The following is a 26,314-nucleotide window of genomic DNA, read 5'->3' on the forward strand; positions in this document are numbered from 1 at the left end:
GGAAGATGTCCAGCAGTGTCATCAGCTCAGAACTGGCAGAAACCAGTGGGACCCAGGTACACCCATCTACTGTCCAGGGAAGTCTGGCCTAAAGTGGTCTTTATGGAAGAATTGCAGCCAAAAAGCAATACCTTCGCTGTGAAAACAATGACAAGCGACCCAACTATTCACGAAAACATAGTAACTGGGGTGCAGAAAAATGGCAGCAGGTGCTCTGAACTAATGAGTTAAAGGATTTAAGGTTTTTAATCAAGTTTATTTGCAAAGCTGCTTCCTTTTTATCATTTTTTTTTAGATGCAATGGAACAAAAAAATTGTTAAAAAAATTTGACATACCATTTAAATTGGTTTAAGTTGAAATTGCAGCTAAAATATATAACCATACAGATTGTAATTCTCATATACCTATTTTTCTATTATTTTTTTCATTTTAGAGTTGAGTAAATAAATAAAAAATACAAAAGATTTTTATGATAATTTTCATTGAGAAGTTATTGTTATTTTTTTTGCTAATATTTGTGCATTGGAGGAGGCATTGTTCTCCACCTCTTACGAAATTTTGTAGGGGATGTTTGTAGTGATGGATATTAATTCATTGATATACTGTTATCTTCTTCCTCTGCGCTTGTCACTTTCACAATAGCTTTCAATTATACCTCAGATTTGCAGAGATCTTGTACTGGCAAATCTGAAACTTTACAAATTGATGTTCTGGATTTAATCAAAAGCACATTATACCATAACATGTTTCTCCATCTTAATACTTTGCTAGAATGATCCCTATATTAAATTAATATGCTAATAATATGGTAGTCTTAGTAGCCATGAACACAGAACACACTACGGCAGTGGTCTGCAAACTTGTGGCTTTCCAGTTGTTGTTGAATTACAACTCCTAGCATGGTCTGGCAGATTGTGGCTGTACTGTAAGGGCATATTTAGGGGGGGGGGGGGGTTGTAGTATCAAAATGGCTGGAGAGCTACAGGTTGCAGACCACTGAAGTAGGGCATGTCTCTCTCTTGATAATACTGGGCGCACGCGTCAGAGGACAATCGGTGCCATCTCCAATTCCACAAACCTGTTCTGCATATAAAAGGAGAGTCTAGTTAGGACAAAATACACCCCTGAAGAAGCCATACACGCGAAACGCGCATTGTGGAGCACACGGTCACTGGATTGACTGGCTGACTACCTATAATCCATGGGTACGGCACACTTTTACTAATAACTTATCTCTGAACTGCTTAACGTCTTTGGCACACAGTATCTTTTGTTGTGGAGAGGTAATAAAGTTCATGCTGATGGTTTACTGATGCCAAAATCTTATTTTTATGCCCTTCCCAACTAGTCACCCCATTAATCACTATACAAAACACTAAGTTTTATATGATATGTATGTGTACAATATGGATATGACCATTAGGGGCCATTGTTAATCAGTCTGTCATGAACAAATACACAGTAAACAGTGAGGTCCCTGTTCTTCCTAAACCTCTGTCCCTACCTACTTGTGCGACTCAGGTTCATGTTTAATAGTAAGTGATAAAATGGAATGGATGCTATGCGTTTCAACACCGGACTGGTGTCTTCGTCAGCCAAGAGAAATACATGCAGTCAACATAGATATACACTACCGTTCAAAAGTTTAGGGTCACTTAGAAATTTCCTTATTTTTGCAAGAAAAGCACAGTTTTTTTTCAATGAAGATAACATAAAATTAATCAGAAATACACTCTATACATTGTTAATGTGCTAAATGTCTATTCTAGCTGCAATCGTCTGTTTTTTAATGCAATATCTACATAGGTGTATAGAGGCCCATTTCCAGCAACCACTCCAGTGTTCTAATGGTACATTGTGTTTGCTAACTGTGTTAGAAGGCTAATGGATGATTAGAAAACACTTGAAAACCCTTGTGCAATTATGTTAGCACCGCTGTAAACAGTTTTGCTGTTTAGAGGAGCTATAAAACTGACCTTCCTTTGAGCTAGTTGAGAATCTGGAGCATTACATTTGTGGGTTCGATTAAACTCTCAAAATGGCTAGAAAAAGAGAGCTTTTATGTGAAACTCGACAGTCTATTCTTGTTCTTAGAAATGAAGGCTATTCCATGCGAGAAATTGGCAAGAAACTGAAGATTTCCTACAACGGTGTGTACTACTCCCTTCAGAGGACAGCACAAACAGGCTCTAACCAGAGTAGAAAGAGAAGTGGTAGGTCCCGCTGCACAACTGAGCAACAAGAGAAGTACATTAGAGTCTCTAGTTTCAGAAATAGACGCCTCACAGGTCCTCAACTGGCAGCTTCATTAAATAGTACCCGCAAATCGCCAGTGTCAACGTCTACAGTGAAGAGGCGACTCCGGGATGCTGGCCTTCAGGGCAGAGTGGCAAAGAAAAAGCCATATCTGAGACTGGCTAATAAAAGGAAAAGATTAATATTGGCAAAAGCACACAGACATTGGACAGAGGAAGATTGGAAAAAAGTGTTATGGACAGACGAATCGAAGTTTGAGGTGTTTGGATCACACAGAAGAACATTTGTGAGACGCAGAACAACTGAAAAGATGCTGGAAGAGTGCCTGACGTCATCTGTCAAGCATGGTGAAGGTAATGTGATGGTCTGGGGTTGCTTTGGTGCTGGTAAAGTGGGAGATTTGATTGGAGCCAATTTCATCCTACAACAGGACAATGACCCAAAGCACATCTCCAAATTATGCAAGAACTATTTAGGGAAGAAGGAGGCAGCTGGTATTCTATCTGTAATGGAGTGGCCAGCGCAGTCACCAGATCTCAACCCCATAGAGCTGTTGTGGGAGCAGCTTGACCGTATGGTACGCAAGAAGTGCCCATCAAGCCAATCCATCTTGTGGGAGGGGCTTCTGGAAGCATGGGGTGAAATTTCTCCCGATTACCTCATCAAATTAACAGCTAGAATGCCAAAGGTCTGCAATGCTGTAATTGCTGCAAATGGAGCATTCTTTGACGAAAGCAAAAGTTTGAAGGAGAAAATTATTATTTCAAATAAAAAACATTATTTCTAACCTTGTCAATGTCTTGATTATATTTTCTAGTCATTTTGCAACTCATTTGATAAATATAATTGTGTGAGTTTTCATGGAAAACACAAAATTGTCTGGGTGACCCCAAACTTTTGAACGGTAGTGTATATATAAGGAAAATTAATTGATTAAAGTTTGATATTGTTGGACAATGATAGCATTTGACTTTCTTGTGCTCTGGATACTGATATTTGATGGAGTTGTCTTTCTATTACGTGTGGCAGACCTAATATGAGTATCCCCCAGCCCTAATCTTGGGTGTATTTTGATATTTAGGTTGCAGACCATGGTAGTGTATGTCAACTTGTGTTTATTGTGCAGTTCAGATTGTTACCTTTGTGCCATCCAATTTTATTTATGGACTGAACCAGAACACTCACATCAAGAAGGACATTTGCCTCTGAGGAACAGATAAATGGAGTACTACAAACACAAACACCTCTCAGGCAGCACAGTAAGGCCCTGTTCACACTGAGATCTTTGGCGCTGTATTTGACGTGGAAAATGTGCTAGACACCGCGCCATAAAACACCTCCCATTCATTTCAATGGGAGGCGGTTTTTCCCGCGAGTGGAAAAAAACACTCCCAGGAAAAAGAAGCGTCATGCCCTTTCTTCCGGTGTTTCCATCTCTGACCTCCCATTGACATCAATAGAAAGCAGAGAAAGAGGTTTTCGCTTGTTTTTTTGCCCGCATCGCACAATTGCGAAAAATGCCGCAAATGCGGCAAATAGAGTGCAGGCAGGTCAAAATGTGCCTCAAAATTCTGTCAGGAATTTTGAGGCAGATTGGTTGTCCATTGAAAAAAACATTCTTATCATGAAGTAGTAAGTAGGTACCGTACACACCCTTGACTCGAAAACCTGGTATTGCTCCCTCTGGCAGAAACAATATCCAGCAGGCATATCCTGAAGCCCGCTCTTATATCGACTGGAAGAATATTTTCAGTTGTGTGATGCGTGAGGAGTTTCTTTCATTTAAAGCCGGTTTTGTGGTTTTTATTATTTGATTGGTCCTATTCATAAGTTACGGTTTAAGTAAATCATCATTTGTAACCCATAATAAATATTGCAGCCTAATCCAATCCAATAGTCTGGTGTAGGACTGGGCAATTATGACCTAAATCAAAATCACGATTAATTGAACATGTAACCTCGATTACGATTATTGAACGATTGTTTAGGCCACACCCCTTTTACATGCCATGCCCCCTATTTGCATGCTACATCATTGAATTCATATTTATCCCGAGCCTGCTGTATACTACTGTATATAATATACCCCCTGACACTGCCCCACACAGTATATTACCCCATAGTACTCCCACACAGTATAATGCCCCTATATTTGCCCTCCACACAGTATAATGCCTCACATAGTTGCCCCCACAGAGTATAAAGCCCCACATAGCTGCCGCAAGAGTATAATGCCTCTCATAGCTGCGATCACAGAGTATAATGCCTCTCATAGCTGCCACCACACAGTATAATGCCCCCATAACTATCCTCCACACAGTATTATGCCCCATAACTGCCTCTACATAGTATAATGCCCCTATAACAGACTTCCACGCTGCATAATGCCCCCTCAGCTGTCCCCAATAGTGCCTGATAAAAATAACATAAATACTCGCCTAACCCCGTTCCAATGGCGAGTGGAGGAAATCCCTCTGCTCCTCTGGTCTGTGCGCCACGACGCAAACAGGCGCTATGACGACACTGCCTCACGTCCAGCCATACTTCGTGAATGGTAGAGCAGGGACCATACAGTCCCCTGCTCTACTATTGGATTCAACGGTATCTGCAAGTAGATATAAGGACGAAGGAGGAGTCTAACACTGTAGTGACTTCTATGTATTCAGATTTATCTTTTTCAGGTGCTAGAACAGCGGCCGTTATAGATTCTGGGGGAGATTCACCAACCTAGCGCAAGTAAAAAGTGGAGAAATTGCCCATAGAAGCCAATAAGGTTTCTATTTTCATTTTCTAAAGCTTCTGGGTAAAAAAAGAGTATATCTGTTTGGGTGCAATGACAACCCTTCCAATTTACCTTGCACTAGTTTTTATGACCCCCTGAAATAGGGGATTAATGTCTATTCAACCCCAATAAAAGGAGTTCTATGTTAATCAATGTATACTTCTAAGTTCTGCAGCTTTCTAATATGTGTCAGTAGGATAGGATTCAGGATTCAGTTCCTCGCCATTTTCAAAATATCCGCTTGTTGTCAGTGGATGAAAACATTCTTGTTTAGATCCAAAGGCTGAAAACCCATCTACTGCACATTAGCTTATAGGAGAAACCAACAATTGTCTGCTTCACCAAGAAAAATAACATGAGCCACTTTTTAACCACTCTACCGGGATTGTGCTCTTTCAAAACTGTCACTTTAAACTATTGACCTTGAGTGTCTTTGTCCATTTTCTCCGTTTTCACAGCAAAGTGTGGTGCGGTGTACAGAGGAGGACGTACGCTGCAGGAGGATCTTTGCTATACTAGGTCAGTCGTAGAGAGAATTGCAATCTGCGTGTCCAATTGGTTTTATTATGGAAGAGATTTCTTTTGAGATGTAGATTGGTAAAACTGTCATATTTTCTGTTGTACAATAACATTTCTAACATGGAGAATAGTAAATTATGGAGCTACGGTGTTTACAATGTCGCAACTGTGAATACAAGGGATTTATTTGTTGTCAACTCAAACAGATGTATCTAGTAAATTTTGACTCAAAAGGAAAGTCTAAGTGGCACGCCACAGTCCTGTAAATAGATCAAATTAATTGTTTATTGATCATGGCAGCAGAAAGCGCGAGTGAAGAGGAGCGTGGTAACGGGCAAGTAAATTGACTGTCTCCCCAAAATGGTATCTTACAGTTCTTGGCCACTGAGGGGCATTCATGAGAAAAAAAAAACATCCATAACCTATGGAAACCTATAACTTTAACTCACTAATCAGGGCTGCATTTAAAAAATACATAAAATATATATATAAATTAGCTGCAATATTTTTTATTTTTTTTTCCCACACAGAGTATTTGGAGAACTCCATCCTCCTATTTATTATTTATTTGAAATTTGTTTAATTTTTGGAAATGCTACAATCCAACAATCTATAAATATTTATAGCAAGATCAATCTGGTCCCATCATGCCCACTTAGTGCGATAAAGACCATTTCCACCTTGGTCACGTTCCTTGTGGTAACTAAGCGCCAGGACAGTCATTTATTCGGGCATATTTCAACTGAAATGTGATGGAAAACGAAACCTTAAATTGATTACAAGGTGTGGCCGCTTAATAAATTTTGTGAATCTTTAGACCTCATGCACACGACCGTAGCCATGTGAACGCCTGTGATTTTCAGGTTGGCCGGCAGCGGACTGTCAGCCGCAAGCCGCCCGCAAATCGCGGGCAATGCACATGGCCACGGCCATTATTTTCAATGAGCCCGGACCGCAGAAGACGGCCGTAATAAGACATGTCCGTTCTTTCTGCGACTACGGTCGTGTGCATGGCCCCATAGAAATGAATGGGGCCGCAATTCTCCCGTGGATTTTCGGGGGAATTGCGGCCGCAAAAGCACATTCGTGTGCCTTAGTTGTTTGTGTGGCAGAAATTTAAATCTATGCCTAATATGAGTAGGCGTAGATTTGCGCTATAATTGACGCTAATTTCTGGTGAAGTATAGTAAATGTGTCGGCCAATGGTGGCCCCGTCCCTTCTGCCTAACCCTACCCACTTTTCTTGGCACTTTTGTAAAAGTCATATACAGATTTATTTGGACTCTGATAACTTGCTACAGCGTGATATCTGACAAAAAGCCAAACGTCAAGTTAACGTTTCTTGCCACTGTGTACTTAATGCGTTAAGAGTCAAGATAAAGATGGTTACATCTGTATTTTAGCACAAATATGGTGTGTGGCAAAATTTGCACCCCTAAAATGGCAAATAGTTTAATGAGTTCTCCAGATTATTTTATGTATGAATGGTTGTCATATTAATATACTTCTTACTTATTTAAAAGGGGTTATCTATTCAGACTGCCGCTTTTCATTACAAGTTTCCCTCGATGAGCCCAAAAGGCTTTCGAAACTGGATAACTTTTGAAACACAAGTTCAACTTTGAACATAATTTTGCAGTTTACGGCTGGATTCACACGAGCATGTTCGGTCCGTAAAATTGCTATGTCAAACTTATAAAATAGTGTTCAACGGTAATCATACCCTTTCATCAAGTAAGTAGCGCTTGAGCTTAATGTAAAAGGACAGAACACATCTGCGTTCGGCTTTCCGTTATTCTGCTCCGTCAGATGAGCAGAACAACAAAAGTACTGGAAGTGCCGATTCCGTTAAACGATGGAGACAACCGGCGCCCAACAAATGCCATTGACTTTAATGGGTTCCGTCGGGGTGTCTGTGGTTTTACCGGAAACAATAGCGATGCACGCTGCGCTATTGTTTCTGATATTATCAGGATCGGCGACGGAGAGGCCCCTAACGGAATGGAGCCTCTAACGTAGATGTGAACAGGCCTTAAGGTAAGGGGATACTAACTGGGTGGTGATTTCTCTATATTATTTAGGGTATGTAGATCAGGTCTGCAAACCTTGATTTGGGAGATTTTTTTTACAGAAGTACACACTGCAGTGGTATTATTGACTGAAATATATTCAACCACCAATAGACGGTCCCACAAAATGTTCATGAGGGAATAAGGCAGTGATGCGGAGGACGTCAGGCTGGTGGCCGCTGTTGACAGTAGACAGGCTGTCGTTCCATCCTGGATTCTGCTCGTTCCGGAGGGAACACTACAGTCCACCACATGCCTGTCTGCTGTACTGCCCAGTCCCGTCATGTGAGGATGGGATTAACATTCCATCTTCAGAGCAGTTCCTGCATGTGTATTACATTTCAGCCTCGCCTTATCCATCCAGAGGACATATCTCAGGAAAGGGTTATTCATTTGTAAGCAGGAGCAGACATCCACATTCATCATTCCGCTTTATAAATGAAGATGATATTGCAGGGTGATTCTGGTTATTGAACCAAATCAAGATACTTGTGATTGATAATACAAGTAATGGAGCAACTTATGTCATGTCAGTAAAGTGGATGTTCAGCTCGTGGATGGATTAGTAACGTAAGGTTTTAAAAAGAGTTAAAAAATTGCGAGGTCTGCATGAGATGAGGCAATTCATTGATTGAGTAAACAACGCAGGCACCAGTCATTATCTATATGAAAATGTATGCCAATGACAAGCTCGGCATTGGTCAACAGATCTACATGGACATAAAAGCTCCAGCTGCTGCTTTTGTTGACACTGGCGCTAGATGTAGCAGAGCAGAGTTTGTCATATAGCACAACTCATAGTACATCTATGCAGTTTTACAAAGGACACTACCAACATAGGGTAAAATTATAAATTTAGCGGTGCTATATCGAAAGCCGCAATAGAGGCATTGGCAAGACATTTTTTAAGAAAAATTTATATGTTTAATGCTTTTAATTGCCTGAGTAATAAATGATGTGTGAGTAGGTGCCCGTCAGAATCACGATATACTGCAATACATTAGTATTGCAGTATATCGTGCAAGCGATCTAACGATCGCTGGTTAAAGTCCCCTAGGGGGACAAGTAAAAAAAACAGTAAAATAAAGTATTTTTTTAACAAATAAAAAAAAATAAAAAAAATTAAAAGCTTAAAAAACCCCCCTTTTCCCATTTTCCCTCAAGCACAATGTAAAAAAAATAAAAAGCTAACATAACTGGTATCGACGCGTCCGTAAAAGTCTGAACATTACAATATATATATATATATATATATATATATATATATATATATATAAAATTATTTTGTCCGCACGGTGAACGCCGTAGAAAATAAAAAATTCAAAACATCAGAATTGCTGTTTTTTGGTCCCTTCTTCTCCCACAAAAAATGAAATAAAAAGTGATCAAAAAGTCACACGTACCCCAAAATGGTACCATAAACTGCAGCTAGCCCCACAAAAAATAAGCCCTCACACGGCTAAATCGATAGAAAAATAAAAACGTTATGGCTCTCGGAATGTGGCGACAAAACTCGAATTTTATTTTTAACAATCAGTTTTTTCCTTGTAAAAGTAGTAAAACATAAAGAAAACTATATAAATTTTGTATCACTGTAATCGTATTGACCCGCAGAATAATGTTAACATGCCGTTTTTACTGTACGGCGAACGCCGTAAAAACAAAGCCACCCAAAAGGTTGAGGAATCGCTGTTTTTTTCCTATTCCACCCCACATATATATTTTTTCTCGTTTCCCACTACATTATATGGTACAAAAAACAGTGCTGTGAAAATCTACAACTCGTCCCGCAAAAAACAAGCCCTCATACTGCAATATTGATGGAAAAATAAAATAGTTATGGCTTTTGGAAAGTGGGGAGGAAAAAACAAAAGTGAAAATCCGAAAAATGGCTGCGGCGGAAAGGGTTAATCTTAAAAATCCTAGTATGTCTCTGGTGTCTACTGCTCTGCGATCAATATAACAGAAGGATTATCAAAATACCGGATATTATACCAATAAGTGTGTGACAATATATATAGTGGCATATTTCAGAGTTTATTACATGCACCACAAAACCAAAATTTGATCTTATATTACAATTACCCTTAAAGGGATTTACTGGAATACGCACTGATGGTCTTTCCTTGGGATAGGCCATCAATTCTTGATCAGTGGGGGACTAGCCCCAGGTACCCCCCACTGATAAGCAGAATATAGGAGCAACGGTGCACATTTAATTGTCATGGCCCCTTCAATGTATATCCAGGCACAGTGGCTCATCTCTACATGTGGCTGTACCTGGTACTGCAGTTCAGCCCACCTCACTGAGGTTAAGCTGCAATACCAGACACAGCCACATGAATAGATGAGCATAGACCCCCCACCAATCATAAATAGGTGTCCTATCCCAAGAATAGGCTGTTAATGTATATTACTGGAAAACCCCATTTAATATCTGTTGCTGTGAACTTTGTGGTAAGTTATCTACAAGCTAGAACATACCCAATATTGGAAAAAAAATCTAATTATCCAGAAAATTGCCTACTCTAGCACCATAAAAGCCACTATGAAGGTCCTTTTCCACATGATAGGACTCATCTTATTTTAAATAAACTACTGTATATGTAGAATATAGAACTAGATAAGGGTTTTTACAATGGTAGAACATTCTAGAATGTTAGATTCAAATGGATCTGACAAAGCACTTGGCATCTAGCATCCAGCAATATAAAATAGCAATATGTGTTTGCATGAAAATTATATATACAATGTTAACAAAAGCCAAGGCAGTTCTCCAGCCAGACACATAATGCACAAATAGAATGTAACCAAAGGGGTTATAGGGATGACAAGTTTCATTAAGATCTGAACTTTTCTTTTCCAAAAGCTGCGACTGATCCAAATGATAGATTATACAAGCACTGCTCCGATGAATCCTAATCAAAGCATTCACTCCAGACATCATTTAGCTTCTCCTGGAAGGCATCACAGTCTTTTTTGGCAATGCTCTGTGTTCAATGTTTAGTTTGTCTTGAAACAAGGCAATCACTAATGTATGTTAGAGAACAGAAAGAACAACACTCAAGATGGGCACAAAGCAGCCAACAACACTCAAGATGGGCACACATCAGCCAACCTAAAAGCCACCAACATATTAGACAGACTAGCAAATGAAAAAAAAAAATACACAACAAACTAACCCCCGGCCAAGTCGTCCTCTCATTACTAGTGTAACAAAGCTATTCCTGCCCCCAAATTACATGGGGTATAAACCCTTACATCACCACTGCTGTGACAACTGTGCTGGTCCAAGTTACACCAAAATAAAAAGGACAAAAAAATGATCTGGTGATTTACATAATTATGCTAAAATATAGTGAAATTAAATATTCTATGCCTCATACAATAAAAATACACATTAAAAGGGGGTTTCCCACCGCCCACCACTGGGACCCCTCATGTAGCTGATGTAAGGGGGTTTCCTGCCTGATAGTTTCTGCTTACAATTTATCAATGATATACTGTATGTGAGCAAAAATAACAGCGGGGAATATGTAACAGATTATTTGTGAGTCAACTTTATAAGAATCGTCGCTAACAACAAGTGATTCACTTTAAATGGAGTTTTCTTCCACTAGAAGGGTCAGAACTTAGGCCCGCCGGAGGATCCAGTAATACTCTCTTGGATTAGTCTGATCCGGTGTCTAAAAGGCAGAAAATCCCTTTAACAGTCACTACGATGCTCTCAGTCCATAACTATGACACCGTTCTGTGATGCCACCAAACTGCAAATGATGATACCTAAAATAAATAAAATATGCCCCATATACTCAAATAAAAAATTCATATACATTTAAAGTGTTCAAAACATTATATAACATACTACCAAAATAGAGTATTGTACAATGTAACATCATGGCATATCAGAAATATCCAAATCAAATGTGTTGTGTTAGTGCATCTTCACATTCAATATAAGGACGGTTTCACGTGGCAGTAACACAGCCTAGTTTTAATGTCTCTATTACGGATGCAAGACCTGGATCCACCGCAATTCTACCAAAGGAACTCTATGGTAATCTAATCTCAGTAGAATCATTGGGGTCCAGGTCTTTCAGCTATAATACGGACATTAAAATAAAGCTGTATTACGGCCATCAGAAAACAACCTAATTCTGCCCATTAGGCTCTAATATAGGGATAATTTCCCTAGGTATATGTGTAGTGACCCATAGCAGCAAATCAAACATTTACCTGGATTGACTGCACGCGGCCAATTGAAGACCGGTCGGTGTGTTAAATATACTAAAGAAAGCTATAGAATAAATCCATACTCCTTATTAGTGCAATGATCTCAGAATCAAACGGGTTCTTCATATAGTAACTGCCAGAAAGGTGAATTGACCAACACAAGTTTACCGTGAACAACCAAACAAGCACCTAATGAATGCCAAATGCAACAGGAGTTTGGAAATGGTCTATGATAATAATATTATTGCAAAGGCAACAAACACCTGACGGATCTATCTAAAATATACATGTGAACATGTTTTTACAATAGATTTTTAAACCAGCATAAAATGTGATATAAAATATAATATAATATTTCATGTTTACAGGTTGTTTTTTTAAATTTGCGTAAAAAAAATTTGTACAAAAAAACTGCAACAAAGAATTAGGTTTTGACTGCTATCCCTAAGGAAACATGTGTTATTATAGTTATACAGATAATATAGAAATTTACTAAACAATTTAGGAATGAAAAATATTACTTACACGGTTTCATCATTCTTAAATTCCAGTTCACCATACACTTCTTCAAAATCTTCTCCACCACCTTTTGCAGTGCCTTCAATTGTCCTAAAAGGGACAAAGACAGTGCCCCGAGCTCCAGATGTTCTAAGAACTTTAACTTCCATTACACCAATACTTTCACTAACACGTATGATGTCACATTCAAATGTAAAAATCCCAGCATGGTCATCATCCAATATAGTAACTGAGGCCACATAGGGAGAGACCAAAACTGCTTTTGGGTAGCTAAAAGTATTGGGTTCCACTGGCTCTAGAGAATCAGCTATTCGTATGCTACCGAGTCGCACAAAGAAATGTTCATCTTCCTCAAAGATGTCATCGTCGATAATCCCAACTGAGAACTCCTTTTGGGTTTCTCCAGATTTAAAAACTACGGTTCCTTCTGTGAACTCATAGTCCGCTCCTGCATTTGCAGAACCATCTTCAGTTTTATAGTCCACCATAATAGTCTTGGAGATATCACCACCTTTTCTTACAACGGTCAACAAGACAGCACCACAATTTTCAAGGCATTGATAGGAGCATGGATCAAAATAGATCTTAGACACAAACTCTTCCGATTCATCCAAGCATATGTCCTGCAAGCTGGTGCATCTTTTTGACTGCTCAGCCGCATGTTTCTTTAGGATGTTACCTGCTCCAGTCATCATTCTGGTGGCTTGTATTCTGTAAAATGCTCTGCTCTTCTGTTGATGTGACAAAGCATAATAGTTTGCCATTTCTACTAACTGATCTAAATCCTTCTCTGGGTGTTTTTGTTTTAAATCCTTCAGGATTCTTATCATGTCTCTGCGAGATTCATCTACTTCTTTTCCATCCATGTTTAACAGGTTTCCATCTAGAAAATGAGAATTCATGACTTTGCCATCCATTTCAATCCCTTTTGGGTGCTCTGCCTCAGTCTCAATCATAATTCCTCTGTGTTTGTCAGTCCGGTACTTTTTGTGCATATATTTGTAGAAGAGAAGACGTCGGTCTGCCACCCAGGCAAGGACAACACACACAGGAAAAAAGAACAACGTGAGCAAACCTTCCCACACTTGCACCACTCCAGGAGAGAACACAGCAAGGATCATATATAACCATATGTATGCAAAGATGCTCCATGCCGCAGTCACAAAAAATACTCGGAGATGCTTGATCTTTCTAACTTCACCATCAGGTATGACATAGACACAAATAGCAATAATGATAAACATGTTAAATGCTGCACTCCCAACAATGGTTGATGGACCAAGATCTCCAGCAACAAAATCATGACCGCATACCTCAATCAATGACAAAAGAATTTCAGGGGCAGAAGAGCCAAGTGACATGAGGGTTAAATTGGAAACGGTTTCATTCCATACTCGAATAGTCGTCGTGGAGGTCTCACCATTGGGTTTTTTAATAATGATTTCCCGTTCTTGTGATGTTATGACTTCTATAGATGCCATGAAACGATCTGCAATGATGGACACGCCAAGAAACATGTAGATCATTGCCACAAAGTACACGATAACTCTGGCAATCTTATCTCCAAGGGAAGGGTTCTCTGGGTACCATATTGGCAAAATAACACCTGCTTTACAGTCAAAGGTACCAGTGCAGGAATTGTTTTGTTTTTGTGAAGTGCTTGGGGGGTGTCCTGTAGAAACAGCATGAACTTGAAGACTTTGAAGAAGCAAGATGAAAGTGACAAGTCCAAAGTAAAGAAAAGCCGACGCAAGAGGCTGCAACTTTAACCAAGCCATACATAAATTTGATTTGGGAGCTAAAATTCCAAGTAATCCTCCTTAGAGATCGTTCAGGACTCTACAAGAGAAGAAGCAAAAATCACATTAGTTGATGTACACCGAATGCAATGTTATAGTTTACAAATAGATTAGGGGTAAACGGCAGCTACAGTTACGGTTAGTGCATATAGTCGTACAAGTTCCAAGTACAAAGCCATAACAATCTATGGGGCCATACTATACTTCTGTATGCCTCCGCTTTCATATGAAGACAAACTGATTTCTTTCCTGTTAGATTCCATATCAATCCTACAGAAAACAAAATGTGGCATGCTCAGTTGAATGCGGTATTACAGAGGCATGCTCCACTAGAACCATTGCTTCCAGTATAGAATAATTATATATTATGGTGCCACAAGAGGCCGCGAGGACTCCATTTGCCACCATACCAGATCACCATCTTCAAGTCTATGTGACTCACTCCCTAAAAAGTTGTCTAAAGTTACTGCTCTCAACATGGCGATACAGTGTCAGCGCCACCATGAAAAATGCTATTATGTAAGTCCTAGCTTATGTGCCACTATTTTTATAAATCATATCTTGAATGTTATTTTTTCTCTATCTTTTCACTCTATGTGACCATTTATTTAGCAAAATTACCCCAATAATCTGTTTAACATACATTCTCTTGGTTTCTGATGAAAGCCTCTGCTCTTGGGGTCAATGACAAGCAAATAATGCTACTAAACTATCTAATTCAGCTTCAATGAGCGGCATCTTTTTCTCTGCACCCAGAGGCTTTGACAGTCAATTATTGTAGTAATGGACAATAGTATTGATTAGTTAACAAACTAATTGAATAAAGTATCTCAAGCAGCTTCATCCATTTTCAGGTCAGCCATTTTATGTATACAACTGGTTTGTAATCTAGAAGGGCAGCGGAGTGCATTGTTAACTAGCACTTATTTACTTATTCCTATCACAGGTGACTGTATAGGGAAATGATATATGGTAATGGATGTTTATCAGTCTTTTCCAATTTGGTACAGTATGTGAAATTGTGACTAATAGCGCTTCAGACAAACCTCCAAATACATACTGGAACAGTGGCGCACTGACGGTGGGTGCACTGGTCTGAATTAATTCTGGGGTCTGGTTGGGGGTTTGAAATTATTTTGTACTGAATTCTGGGTTCTGTTTGGGGGTCTGAAATTATTTGGGGGTCTAGTCTGAGGTCTTAATTTAATTAGGGGTCTGGTCTGAGGTCTGAATTTATTTTGGAGTCGTTTCTGCGTTTTGATGCTTTCCCTGCCTCATCCTGCATTTTTTACTTGTGGCTGATTAATGGTACCATTGTTTTTGACTCCCTGCCCACCCCTAGATTTCAATTCTAAATCCATTCCTGGAAGTCGCACATCACAGCAGACCCGGTGGCGGAGAATAGTACGCTAGTGCATACAGTGGTACAAAGAGAAAGATGGCCTGACCTAGTGAGTACGGCTGGCTTTAGCACCATGCTCCTGTCTTTTCTCTGCCTCCACATCTTATTAGACAATAGGGAGAGTATAGATCGTGCCTGTTTGGTGCTGGCAGCCAAGTTGGATAGACAGCGACTGGGAAACAACCAGGAATTAAAAGAGGAGGGCAGCAGCAGACATGTACGCAACTTAGGGACCCCCGAGTCAAATTTCTGTTTGCACTTAGGTCATTTGGCTTACTATGAAAATGGCCCAATGGTGTGAGTGCGTTAGGGAAATTAGATTATGAGCCCAATTGGGTACAGTGACTGTTGTAAGTGATCTGTACAGCACAGCAGAATATGTAGGTGCTGTAAAAGCCACGGAAAATACAGATGAGGTTCCCCTCTGTTCCCCGTTTCCCTTTCCTATATTCTCTATGTTTTATATTTATTTTCCTTCTCCTCTTGCTAACCCGTACAGGTTGAGCAAGTTATATTGAAAACAGATGTTTTTATTCCCTTCCGTATGGCACAGGTTGTCAGTCTGAGTACGTCTCTTACATAACCCAAGTTGTATTTGGGTTTACCAGTTCTTTAAAGTGACTATTCCCAGATGAATTGAACTACAAAATCTACAAAGATTATTATCTAGATCATCTCCACAGCTCAGAACATCCGACAGATGACACTTAAGATTCTGTGGTGGCAAATATATAATTCAAGTGTTCTTACAGTAACATTGACATACTGCAAGACAGAATAAGCAGACAGAGGATAATAGTGTAATTGCCTACATGAAAGAAGCCGAGCTGCCTACAGCGAGCAGAAAACTTACAAGTAACAAGTAATTGCCATATACGTAAAACAGTGAAAGAAATATATGACAGGTATCATAGCGAGTATTGTTATGAGAAAGGCTACAAAGAAATCAACTAAAGAAGCTTTGAAGTGAAGACTCCTACAAACAAAAATATGACAAGGTAGGAATACAGGCTTTCCTGCAATTCTAAAAATAAAGGCAAAAAATTTTGGATAAAACAAAACAAAAACAAAAAAAACAATCCAACATCATAATTTTAACAATTACAATTAACATAATGACAGTATGGTTAAAAACTATGTTCACCCTTACAGATAATTATTTTGTATTGTTTCAATGCAAAAGGAACTTTACAAATAGCCTTAAAGAGAACCTTTCACTAGGTTTGGAGACGCTAAACCGGCAGCATGTCATTATGCAGCTAGGATTTAGCGTTCCAAACATGCCCACGTCAAAACTAAATGTTTCGGCATTCGTTTTTGAAAGAACTTACAGGTTACCAAGTAGAGTCCGAGAGGGGAGTCTAGCAGCATGGAACGCATGCGCATTATACAGTACATCTCGCTTCACTGCATGTGCCAAATGTACATTAGCAAGAAGTAGGGGACAGGTGGAAGAGAATACGCCTACAGGATCAGACTATATAGGGTTTGTTTCTAGTCTGTAATCATGGAGAATGGTAGGTCTGCATAGAGATGCATAATAGTAGGAGATTTTTAATCAAAACTGTTTGAAAAGTTGCTTTTAATTTTAGATATATTGAAGCAATTCAAAAAATTATTTCAAAGATTTACACAGCTTTTAATCTGACTTGCAGAATTGACTGACTGCCTTGTTGGTCAGAAATAAATTTAGGTTTCCCTATGTCTACAATTGCCTGGCTGATTTTGTTTTATTCTTCTATGGTAAGAGAAGAGTTTTTCAATCTCTGTAAGTATGTAGACTTCCACCTTATTTAAGAAGCGGAGGCCACCTTAAAAAATCATCTGATATGAGATTAACAGTGGGGTAGCTCGGACTTCCGCTGATTTCCTAATAAAAAGGTGCTGATGCACTCTATAGGGCACCCAAGCTCCATTGGACAAAGACTGGATATCTCGGACACATATTTGACTGTACTATTGACTTAGTTACGACATATCATTCCCCCAGGCGACGTCAGGACCTCCTAGTGCAGCAGCGCCCGGAGCTAATCAAGACCTGGGTGCGAGGAGGCTAAGTATATAGTCTGGTCTAGGGTCTGAATATTCTTATTTTTTGTCTGATCTGGGGTCTGAATATATTTAAGGTTCTGGTCTAGGGTCGGAATATATTTAGGAAACTGATCTAGGGTCTGAATATATTTAGGGGTCTGGTCTAGGGTCAGAATATATTTTGGCAGTCTGATACGGGGTATAAATATATTTAGAGCATCTTGTCTGGGGTCTGAATATATTAAGAGGTTCTGGTCTGGGGTCTGAATAGGTTTAGGGGTCTGGTCAAGGGTCGGAATAAATGTAGGGGTCTGGTATCCGAATATATTTAGGCAGTCTGGTATGGGGTATGAATATATTTAGAGAATCTGGTCTAGGGTCTAAACATAATAAGAGGATCTGATCTGCGGTCTAAATATATATTTAGGTGGTCTGGTCTGGGGTCTGAATATATTTAGCGGGTGTGGTCTGGGATTGGAAATTATTATAGGCGTCAGGTTTGATATTAATATAAGGGGTGTCTAAATATATTTAGGGGGTGTAGTCTCGGGTCTAATATAAACATATGGGGTCTGAATATATTTAGACATATATTTATATAAGACACACAACCTCAAAATCCACTCCCGTTTTTGCCGCATGTGAAGGGCCCCTCCAGGTTGACATCTCTGGAATTACAGCAAAAACTGTATGGAGAGGAGATGGATCTTCACATTGTACCCTCATGACATAGTAAGAACCAAACCACTTTTGGGATGGCTATCAAGAAGACAGTGGTTATAAAACTCACAGCTTTTATTTGCTTAAAGAGAACATTACAGGACTATATGTAAAAATATAAAGGGAAAACTGGATACATTGGCCTGGGGCCACGAGATCAGTTCTTGTAGAGTAGCTGCATTTAATGTCTGCATCCCATGTTTAGGACTGCAGTCTCCTGTTATCAGTATAGTGCAGAGGTGAACAATGTTTAGAGATATTGTCGAAGACAGAACAGCCCCTTTAAAAATATAGCTGGTTCCTGCTTCCTACCTATGTAGCTGACCAGCCAAGGATGTAAATGTGTTGTGAAAAGAAGAAGAGAACTGTCACAATGTCAGCGTTCATGAAAGGGTCTAGGGATCCACAATGAAAGGATCATTACACACACTACTGTTATATAAGCAACAAGAAGCCATCATATCAGACAACACAATGATGATATGAGTCATATTATGAATCACTGATGTTTAAAATAACTGCTCCGAATTCCTAAACACTACAGAGAATGACTCGTGAAGATAATTAGCTGCTGCCTTCAACATCTATTAGTTCAATCCAAATTTTGAGGGAAAGAAAATATCAGGTAGTAATCTGAAATTTGTTTGCTTTCTAGTAGAAATAAAGCAGATATGCCAAGATTTTAGGGTAGAAAATGGCAAAAAACATTTGGCTTTTAGAATATTGCTGAAAAAGTTTTCAAATATGCAATGCGGATTGTTATTGGTAGTTATATGAATTGTAACAAAGTAACTTAGATGCTGCATAGGAACCATACCAAAAACCATGACTCTATGTTACCAATGAAGTTGTGATGTTGTGAATATGGCCTCATGTACACGATGCACAGAGGCATTAGGTTAACGGAAGGCATTGTGGGTCCATAGTATGGACCCATGTGCAGGAGTGTAGTGGAGCCAGGGCACTGCCCAGGCTCTGAAAAGAGGCTCCACGCACCATGGAGTTTTATTTAATAATAAAAAAAAAAACCTGCTCTGTTGTCACCTGTGGCCTATGGAGGGCAACAGGCACCGACAGGGAAGCTTCTTGGAGATTTCCCGGCGCTCACATGACTGCACGCTGGTTGGTGATACGTCACATTAACACCACGGTCATGTGACATTGCGCCGCCTGCATCATTAGAGGACCGCGTAGGAACAGGGACCGGTGAGTATGTTTGCGGCTACTATCTACAGGGGGCACAGCGTGTGGCTACTATCTGCAGAAGGCACAGCGTGTGGCTACTATCTACAGAGAGGCACAGCATGTGGCTAAGATCTACAGGGGGCACAGCTTATGGCTTCTATCTATAGGGGGCACAGCATCACACTACAGGGGCAAGTGTGTGTGGGGTGCTTTATTTGCATCGGGCGCAGCTTGTGGCACTTCTTTCAGGGGGCACAGCGTGTAACACTCTTTAGCAGGCCCTGTGTGATTGGCGCTTTACTTTCATAGGTCACAGCCAATGGCACTATTTTCAGGGGGCATAAAGTGTGGCACTATTTTTATGGGGCACTGTGTGTGGCTTAATTTTCAGGGAGCACAGTGTGTTACAATATTGTATTCATGGGAGCAACAATGCATGACAATATTGTATTTTGGGCCACAGTGTAAGGCGCTTTTATACTTAAGGGGGCAGTGTGTAGCACCATGAGGATATTGACTTCTTATATAGGTGCGGATATGTTGAAAAAGTTAGCAGCCAAAAGACATCTCTACAGAAATTTCTAGTCTTCAGGTAAGTCTGAATCAGAAGTAGAAGGAAAGAGAAAGTGAACGACTCCAGTCAGAGAAGAAGTCACCTATGAGTCACTAAAAATAGATGTTAATTCTTCCTCTGACTTTGATCAGTACTGTAGTCACTTGTGTGTGCTACAGCATGATAGTAGGTGGTACCATTCTTTTTTGTGACACAGCAACTCCGAACATAACTTTACCATTGTTCCGGCCATACTGGGAGATTTAGTTTCTCATGGTACAAACTTATATGGCAGGAGTTAAATTGAATCTGCAAATGATCTCTGTACTGAGCTTTATTTGAGCTACTATTTTATATGTACTGAGCTTGGATCTTGTGCTGTGTGTTTTGAGCTTAGTTTTGACACTGTATTCATGTACAGACAAGGGGATAGAAGAATACCTGGACCGCAAATCCACTTTGCTATAATTTATCTATTGCGGCTCAGATAAATATAAAAATGTATGAACATGAGGTCCTTAGTTTACATTTTGATCAAACTGTATAAGCCCACTTGCCACTTCAGGACGGCCTCTTTTAAGTGGGTCCCTACGCTATCAAGTGCAGTATTGCAAGGCAATCGGTGCCGCTCCAACACAGTAACCCCAGAGACAGCAACCCAGGAAACTAGCAGCACCTATGCTGCCAGCCTAAGCCACCTTGGCTCTGGGCCACGTCCTCCCACAGATACAGCACTACAGCAACAAAGACCACAACACAAGACCACAAAAAAAGTGGACAGAAAAAGCTGAGCTTTCCTTTTAGTTGCAGTGGCCAAATTGAGAACAAATAGGTAGAAAATCTTATGCAGTCTCCTGCTATTTAAAAACACCTGGGCCAAGTGAGTGGAGTGCTGGCACAAGAAAAAAAGAAAGACTATACATATATATTCACAAGGGGATAGAAGAAATCCTGAACTGCACATCCACTTTGCGATACTTAATCTATTGCGGCTTAGCAAAATTTAAAAAAGTATGAACATATGAACATGAGGTTCTTCGTTTACATTTTGATTAAATTGTATAAGCCCTCTTGCCATTTCACGGCGACCTAAAAGATCGCCGTGAAGTGTCAAGTTGGCTTATACAATTTAATCAAAATGTAAAATGAGAAACTCCTGTTCGTACATTTTAAAATTTTGCTGAGCCACAATAGATCAATTATAGCGAAGTGGATGTGCGGTCCAGCTTTTCTTTTCTCCCCTTGCGAGTTTATGTACTGTGCTTGCTACTGGTACTGTATTTATATACTTGACATTGTTCTGGTGCTGTATTTATGTACTGAGCTTGGTTCAAGTGGCGTAGTTACATAGTGAGCTTTGTTCTGGTGCTGTATTTATGTATTCAGCTTGGTTAGGGCACACTATCTATGCATTAAGTTTGAATCAGATACTGTATCTGGACACTAAACTTTTGTATTTGGGAATTGTGTCAAATAGCCGGTGGATTTGCTGTTTAATGTTCTTTACCCTTCTCACAGCGCACAGCCTAACTAAATAGGCTGAGCACACTTGGGGTACTGAATGTGCACATACACTGTGTGCACAATTATTAGGCAAGTAAGTATTTTGACCAGATCATCATTTTTATGCATATTTTCCAACTCCAAGCTGTATAAACTTGACTGCTTATTGGATTGAAGCATATGAGATGACGTGTATTTGTGTAATGAGGGAGAGTGTGGCCTAAGGAGATCAAGACCCTGTATCAAGGTGTGCATAAGTATTAGGGTATGTGCACACAACCTCTTTTCAGACGTAATGGATGCGTTTTACGCCTCGAATTACGTCTGAAAAGACGGCTCCAATACGTCGACAAACATCTGCCTATTGCTTGCAATGGGTCTTACGATGTTCTGTGCAGACGAGCTGTCATTATACGCGTCGCTGTCAAAATACGGCGCGTAAAATGACGGCTCATCAAAAGAAGTGCAGGACACTTCTTGGGACGTTTTTGGAGCAGTTTTCTCATAGACTCTATTGAAAACCACTCCAAAAACGGCCGTGAAAAACACCGCGAAAAACGCGAGTTGCTCAAAAAATGTCTGAAAATCAGGAGCTGTTTTCCTTTGAAAATAGCTCCGTATTTTCAGACGTATTTTGTTAATCGTCTGAACATGGCAAAATGGGCCAAAAAAGTATTTCAGAGGGATGCAGCACTCTTGAAATTGCTAAGATATTGGGGCGTGATCACAGAACCGTCAACCGTCAAGAAACGTGTTGAGAAAAAAATTGCAAATTAACTGCCAAAGATTTGAGAAGAATCAAACGTGAAGCGACCAGAAACCCATTATCCTCCAGTGCTGTCATATTCCAGAACTGCAACCTCCCTGGAGTGCCCAGAAATACAAGGTGGTCAGTGCTCAGAGACATGGCCAAGGTAAGAAAGCCTGAAACCCGACCACCACTGAACAAGACACAAGTTGAAACGTCAAGACTGGGCCAAGAAATATCTGAAGACAGGTTTTTCAGATGGATGGGCCCGTTGCTGGATCAGTAACTGGCACAGAGCTCTACTTCGACTCAGACGCCAACAAGGTGGAGGCGGGGTACTGATATGGGCTGGTATTATTAAAGATGAGCTAGTTGGACCATTTTATGTTGAAGAGGGACTAAAAATCAACACCCAAACCTACTGCCAGTTTTTAGAAGACACTCTCATCAAGCAGTGGTACAGGAAAAAGTCTGCATCTTTCAAGAAATCCATGATTTTTATGCAGGACAATGCTCCATCGAAGTACTCCACTGCATGGCTAGCCAGTAAGGGCCTTAGAGATGAAAGAATAATGACATGGCCCCTTCCTCACCTGACCTAAACCATATTGAGAACATGTGGGCCATCTTAAACGGCAGATTTACGGTGTCTGGGAGGCGGTCGTTGCTGCTGCACAAAAAGTTGATCGTCAACAAATTAAGAAACTGACAGACTCCGTGGATGGAAGGCTTATGGCTATATAGGCCCCTATTTCATTTTTTTTTTTTTGGAAATGTCAGAAATGTTTATTTGTACATTTTGAGTTGTTTGTTTATTATTCTCACTTTAACAGATGAAAACAAACAAGTGAGATGGGAAAATTTTCCTTTTTTCATTTAGTTACATAATAATTCTGCAGACTTAGGGTATGTTCACACGCAAACTCAAAAAAGTCTGAAAATACGGGGAAACAGCTCCTGATTTTCAGACCTTTTTTTATGCCACTCGCGATTTTCGCTGCGTTTTTCACAGACGTTTTTGGGGCTGTTTTCTATAGAGTCAATGAAAAACAGCTCCAAAAACGTCCCAAGAAGTGTCCTGCACTTCTTTTTCACGGCCGTTTTTTTATGCGGCCGTTTTTCAAAACAGCCGCGTAAAAAAATGGCTCATCGGAACAGAACGCAGTTTTTCCCATTGAAATCAATGGGCAGATGTTTGGAGGTGTTCTGCTTCCGATTTTTCGGACGTTTTTCGTGCATGTTAATGTACTTGTTGAAACCTTTTTGTGCATGTTAATGTACTTGTTGAAACCTTTTTGTGCATGTTAATGTACTTGTTGAAATTGTATAATAAAAAGTATTTGATTTAAAAAAAAATACATAGTGTGGCAATCCAGTTAAACATTCTGGACAGGGAGCTACACAAGCTTAGAAAGTTTTTAGAATATTACTGATACAGTACACACAAAAATATATATGTAGGGTCCACATTAAAATATTGTGTATTTGGAATATTGTAATTATTTAATTATTAGGAATAAGAACAATTTGGCCTCAATTAGAAAAAAAAACACAAAAACTCCTATTTGTGTTATTAAAATTTGCAATAAATGTGGGTTTACGGGTTTGGAGTGCTGGTGCAAAATAACACTGGGAATAAATCAACTTTTCCAGTCAGGTTTCATCCACATCTGCAGCCTCCTCACAATCAAATTGCCACCCGAAGTCCTGCTGCTTTCATAAATAATATAGCTGCCAATGGCAGTAGTGCTGGCTCAGCTAGGTTTTTTCCCTGCTCCGGCTGCCCATAACATTCAGGATGACATACTGGGGCCAGACAAATTGAAATCTCAACAGGAACGGCAAGCCAGGAATCGGTAATCCTACCAGATCCATGAGAAAATGAAATTGGAGGAAACAGCTCTTTGAAAAAATAAGAAGAATCACCAGTGTTGACAGGGTTTGATTTCCAAGAGGCATTAGGTTGGGGCCTTTAAACCAGACCCTAAACTCCTTTGCTTCTCTCCTCTGCTTCAGCAACTGGTCAGCTGCTATTACTTCTTCTTCTAAAACTATCATTACCGCAGATGCAAGCATCTTTCACCAGGGAGAGTGTCACTGCTGCTTCAGCAAATAATGCTGCTTTGCTGTTCCAAAATGTCCCTCACCATGTGAGCTCTGGCTTCATAGGTCGCTTTTTTCACCAGATTTACCTCACATCTCAGCATGACTCCCCCATCCACAGTTTCAGCATCACAATGACCAACATTAAGAAGTTCTCTTGCTAGTCCACATCCACCACCATCATTCACGACCATTCCCCCACAGAAACGCTGCTTTTAACCAACTACCCCATTTGGCAAATCATCTCAATAAACCTTGCTCTCTTTGAAGCAGCTACCAAAGCCCATCACCTACACCATCTTCTTCATGGAGCCTAAGTGGTAGTGAATATGGAGGGTGCGGGGTACTTCAAGCATTTGCACAAAAATCTTAGATGGAAGACAGCGTGAACAGAGCGGACAACATAATTCCTTTTTCGGTTAGAGTATTTATACCTGTTTTGTATGTCTGGAAATGTTGGTAATCAGAAATTGAGAAAAAAAGGGATTGTGTGATGGAAATTTATAACCATCTTCTAAGGGCTAGCTCACACGGCAGATTTTGCGTTGTGGGTCCCGCTGCAAAATTCGCAGCGGAACTATTCTTGCCGACGGCAGGAAGATTTCTCCCTCCCTTTGACATCAAAAGGGGGTTCAGACGGAATCCGCCCAAAGATCGAGCAGGACGCTTCTTTTTCCCGCTAGCTGAAATACTCAGCTAGTGGGAAAATAAGCGTCCGACACCCATTGAAATGGGAGGCGGAATTTTGCAGTGCAAAGTTCCTCCATGTGAACATACCCTAAGGACTAGTTCACACTGAGTTCTTTGCAGGCAGAAAAAAAATTGGCACAAAATTTCTGAAGGATTATTAATTGCCATCATTGTTTTGGCGCTTTTTTTTCAAGTTTTTTTCAAGTTTTTTACCCACAGCCGTTAAATCGAATGCAAAAAAACTGCAGAATCAAAATGAGCGCTACAGGTTTTTGTGCCTCCAATTGATTTCAATGGCAGGTCAGAGGAGGAAGCTACTCAAAGAAAGAGCATGCCGCTTTTTTTTTCTGCGAGCGGCCAAAAGTTGCCGGAAAAAAAGCCTCTGCCTTCCATTAAAGCGTTCTTGTGGATCAGAACAATGGCGCGGCTTATGCGCCATGGTTAATTATGTGTTGTGTGATTTTCGAGCTCTGACAAAAATTACATTGCGGTGGTGTTCAGAAATGGCACCAGTTACAGCAGCCTAGACTGATCACAAAGATTTCCCTCAAGTTGCAAAAAATGGCGGGTTTTGTGTGACATCTTAAAACAATATTTCACAGATACGACCATTTTCGTTGGCGTAGCAATGAAAATGCAACTGATGCTATTAATACATGATCCTCAGAGTGCACTAATTTAGGGAGGAACCGGTCACCAGGTCCTAACATCTAATGTACTTACTTTACATTTGCCCCACTCCCTCCCTGTTTCCATTGCCGTTTTATTTTTGTTCTGCTCCCCTCGTTCCTGAGTAATGATGCTCCGTACTTTAGGTGACCGATATGGTAATTCACTTTTATTAGCCAACGGTGCATGAACTACAGTGAATCTCCTCAGGTGGAGCCATCGGCACTGCCTTTGATGCTGTCAATTCAGTGCAAGGCAGCCTAGGAGAAATGTGTTTGATAGAGGTCTACTCCCAGCATGGTCTCGATGGTCCCCCCAGTAGCCATGTTGGCTAACCACAGTGAACTACCATATCAGGCGCCTAAAGTATGGCACATCATTACTCAGGAACTGGGGGGGGGGGCAGAATAAAAAAAAAAAGTGTTCTGGAAACAAGGAGGAAGCGGGGTAAAGGTAATATATGTACAGTAAATGTTAGGACGTGGAGACAGGTCCTCTTTAATCCAGGAAAACTTCAGATTGCATAGAAGAT

At 40.2% G+C, this 26,314-nt stretch overlaps 1 protein-coding gene across 2 annotated transcripts in view; it reads right to left on the reverse strand.

The window, feature by feature from the left end:
• The window catches only part of SLC8A3 (solute carrier family 8 member A3), a 236,999-nt gene that overhangs the window by 124,968 nt on the left and 85,717 nt on the right, over positions 1 to 26,314 (reverse strand). For both annotated transcript variants that reach the window (XM_075844315.1, XM_075844314.1), the window contains exon 2: positions 12,386 to 14,218. In XM_075844315.1, coding sequence (XP_075700430.1) covers positions 12,386 to 14,157 — 1,772 coding nt within the window. In that variant the 5' untranslated portion in view covers positions 14,158 to 14,218. The remainder of the gene's footprint in view (positions 1 to 12,385; positions 14,219 to 26,314) is intronic.

The sequence above is a fragment of the Rhinoderma darwinii genome, chromosome 12, assembly GCF_050947455.1.
Source record: "Rhinoderma darwinii isolate aRhiDar2 chromosome 12, aRhiDar2.hap1, whole genome shotgun sequence".
In the NCBI taxonomy this organism is placed as follows: domain Eukaryota; kingdom Metazoa; phylum Chordata; class Amphibia; order Anura; family Rhinodermatidae; genus Rhinoderma; species Rhinoderma darwinii.